The sequence below is a fragment of the Anneissia japonica genome, unplaced genomic scaffold (genome assembly GCF_011630105.1).
Source record: "Anneissia japonica isolate Jap-2015-1 unplaced genomic scaffold, ASM1163010v1 scaffold550_len331619_cov169, whole genome shotgun sequence".
In the NCBI taxonomy this organism is placed as follows: Eukaryota; Metazoa; Echinodermata; class Crinoidea; order Comatulida; family Comatulidae; genus Anneissia; species Anneissia japonica.
Genome location: NW_022731233.1, coordinates 173,719 through 177,383, shown reverse-complemented (window position 1 = coordinate 177,383; position 3,665 = coordinate 173,719). Strand labels below are relative to the sequence as shown.

Here is a 3,665-nt window from a genome sequence, read left to right as displayed (position 1 = left end):
CGATGCTTCGGGTATCGAATCTAAATCGACTCCAAGTAGCGTTTTGTTTCATCTACATTAAACCACGAATGAGGATATTGTATTTCGGCTAAGCCTACTTCCCACTGTCCGCTAAGGCGTATGGGCTCGGCTAATTTTGTAGTGTAACTGGTTAGTGTATTTTCGGGAAAATAATTCATCGAGCTATTGCTTGGTAGCGTAATTATAGAACTGCGATGCCATTGTACTTATCTGACTAGATTCTGTACCCAACTGTTGAATTTTGAAGGGTAGCCTAACCATTTAACAAAGTACTCCGTTTTACCATTGCGTTTTCGCTTTCGTAAGACCTTTTCCACGCGATAGGTATCTTTATCGGTTTTAGAAACTTTTTGTAACTCTTTCTCATAGAATGTACCATCGATTTCTTCTCCATTCCAGTCTTTTACTTTATACGTTGGAGCAGGCGTTCCTTTACGATTGGATATTGTAAATATTTCTTCCGTCCTGTTCGCTAGATAACCTAAAAGGCATTTTACATCTACTAATACGAACTTGATCACCGGTTTTAAACTTAAACCTTGTTTCTTGGCTCGTTGCTTGTTTCCGTATAGAGTTTGCCATAAGTCATGTTCGTTTTCTTTTGTAACGAGTGTAGGCGCTGTGCCAATAGATCTGTGTTTTGAATTGTTGTAACTAGAAATAAGTTTGGGCAGCGCATCGATATATTTATTGGTTCCTTTAGACGTGAAATATCGCCACATCCTCGTTTTTAATGTCCTGTTAAAACGTTCAACAATACTAGCCTTTGTTTCATTGTTTGTCGTAAAGAAATGTATGTCTTGCGATTTAAGATATGCTTAAACCTTTTTGTTTGTAAATTCTGAACCCTTATCTGTATGAATTTTTAAAGGTTTTCTTTTACCGGATAGTAGTAGGGATAGCCCACGCATATTTCGATAATACATCGATACATGTAATGAGAAATTTAAATTGTTTATTGTAATGTTTTAATGATGTTAGGTCCACGAGATCCAATTCCCACTGTTCGTCTATAGCTGTTACGTATACTCTATTTCTATTGAAACGTCGTTGAATAGGCTTATGTAATGTGTATGTATCTTGTCTGCTCAACCAATCTTGTACTTGTTTTTTAGTAATATTTAACTCGCTTTTCACACTCTGATAAAGTTGTTCTGCACCCCCGAAACTGCCTGGATGCTTAGGATCGTAATACGCTTTTCTTAATTTCTCATCCATTCCATACACTCTCACTCATTCAAATGAAACGAGACAACTAAATCGAAGACTAATAACCGTTTTAAAATTTTCTCCAAAACTATATTTTAATTAATACAAAACAATTCACCAAACAGACTTTCACATTATTACAAAGAATGAAATTAATAAATTACAAAAATTACGATTTTAATTAAATGAATGAAATTATTAAATAATGAACAAATAATATTTACAAATTTTTAACAGCAATAAAAGTATTATTAATAAAAACGAATAAATAATATTTTAAAACTCGAATTTGCTTAACAACACAAAATACTGGTAATATTTATGATGTCCATGCATTTAAAAGTTTTTCAAACAAATGAATATCTGCTTGAATTAACAGTAAAAAATGATGAAAAGTATTTTCGCAAGAAATAAGGCCTTGACGATCAAGCCACAAATCATACAGAACTTGATCGTCAATATAATCCTCGTATAATATTTTCTCGAAATACATCGTCATCTGCTCGTGGGGTGTCATCATCAGGCATATGTCATGATCAATTTAGCTTGGCCGGTCAAATTCACAGCCGTAGCATTCTAGTTTTATTAAATTTCTGAGTGAAAGCAAAAATTATTCTATGTAGATAGTCTCTAAAATTTCTTTCGCCATCATCTCAGCATGTTGATCTTGATCAAAAACACTATCGTCGTATAAGTTATCGGGGTTCGTCGCCAGGTAGCGGTGGTAGTCATGAAAGTTGTATATCGGATTATATATGATTTCTTCTTCAGTAAGGTGATTGTTTGGTTCCAGATCGAAAACGGGTGTTTCCGTATCACTGATAACAATGATTTCATCGTCGCTGATAACAATTGGTTCTTCATTAGTCGATGAAAAATTTATAGCGGGGAGCTCATCCTCACTGCTGCTGCTAATAATAATTGGTTCGTTGTAAGACGTTAGGTCGATAGCAGGAAGCCTATCCTCACTGCTGCTGCCAATAATGATTGGTTCATCGTTGAAAGAAAATCGGGTAGCCATGGTTGATAAAGCAACACTTGTAGAGTTCGATAATTTCGAAAAAGTGAATGATTTCACATTGACAAGAAGAGCTTATATATTCTCCAAGTTTTAAAGTAATTTTTATTAATCCGCATAAATATTAAAATCATTTGTACTGGTTGTCGGAAATTTGTACCATCAAATTTTTGTTTTTCTTCCTCTGCGTGTTTCCTCTTTCATTTTGAATTCGACTTTAATAATTTAACATAGTCAAATTGTATTGGTTGCTACCATCCGTTATCTCCATCATTCGGGCTTAAGCCTGTCTCTTATACACATCTAGATGTGTATAAGAGACAGAATGTATGTCTTGCGATTTAAGATGCTTGAACCTTTTTGTTTGTAAATTCAGAACCTCTGTCTGTATGAATTTTTAAAAGTTTTCTTTGCGGATAGTAGTTTCTTCATAGCATCCAACATTGTATCGCTGTATTATTGTATTATGCATGGATAACCCATGCATATTTCAATAATACATTGATACATGTAATGCGAAATCTGTATTGTTTATTGTAGCGTTTTAGTGTTAAATCAACGAGATCCAATTCCCATTGCTCATCAATATCTGTTACATATAATCTATATCTCGGGAAACGGTGTTGAATAGGCTTATGTAATGTGTATGTGTCTTGTGTGCTTAGCCATTTTGTAACTTGTTTCTTAGTAATATTTAATTCATCTTTCACACTTTGATAAAGTCGTTCTGCACCTTCAAAACTGCCAGGATGTTTAGGATCGTAATAGACTTTTCTCAATTTCTCGTCAATACTCATTTCTCTCACACAATCAAATAAAACGAGACAACTAAATCGAAGACTAATAATCATTTAAAATTCATTCATTTTTTTTCCATAGATTTATTTACAAACACTATTGAAAATGATTACAGTAGAACATCACAGAAAAATAATAATAATAATAATAATAGTAATAATGCATGTATAAATACATATAAAATCGCTTATGCATTTACATTTTATCAGCATATATTGAAAACAGGATTTGTAATTTACAGCAATCAAATAATAATAATAAAAAATTATAATGATAATAACGATAATAAAAATGAGACATGGTACGTTTAAGAGCTTCAAACATTAAAAATTGTATCAAATAAATGAATATCAGATTGAATTGAAAGCAATAGATGGAATGTATTTTCACATGTAATACTAATGCTTTGTCGATCAAGCCATTGATCATACACAACTTGATCATCGATATAGTCGTCATATATAGTATTTTCTCAAAATATTTGCTTAATTGGTCGTAGCCGGACATCATCAGACAAATTTGTGATTTGTATTTAAGATGCATAGGAATACATTCGTCACTGGTTTGTGAGCCAATAGCAAGCACTTAAAATTAGTAGTTGGAGTAAAAACCAACCATA

The 3,665-nt window shown here is 32.8% G+C and overlaps 1 protein-coding gene across 1 annotated transcript; it reads right to left on the bottom strand.

Moving 5' to 3' along the window:
• Positions 1-227: 227 nt before the first annotated feature.
• LOC117115268 lies at positions 228-743 on the bottom strand. Its single transcript, XM_033258982.1, has one exon. It carries the CDS (start codon positions 741-743, stop codon positions 228-230), a length of 516 nt encoding a protein of 171 aa, XP_033114873.1.
• Between the last annotated feature and the right edge of the window lie 2,922 nt (positions 744-3,665).

Bases quoted from the DNA above. Each gene is read 5' to 3' on its own strand.
- LOC117115268 (XM_033258982.1), bottom strand. From the start codon at position 743: ATGTGGCGATATTTCACGTCTAAAGGAACCAATAAATATATCGATGCG.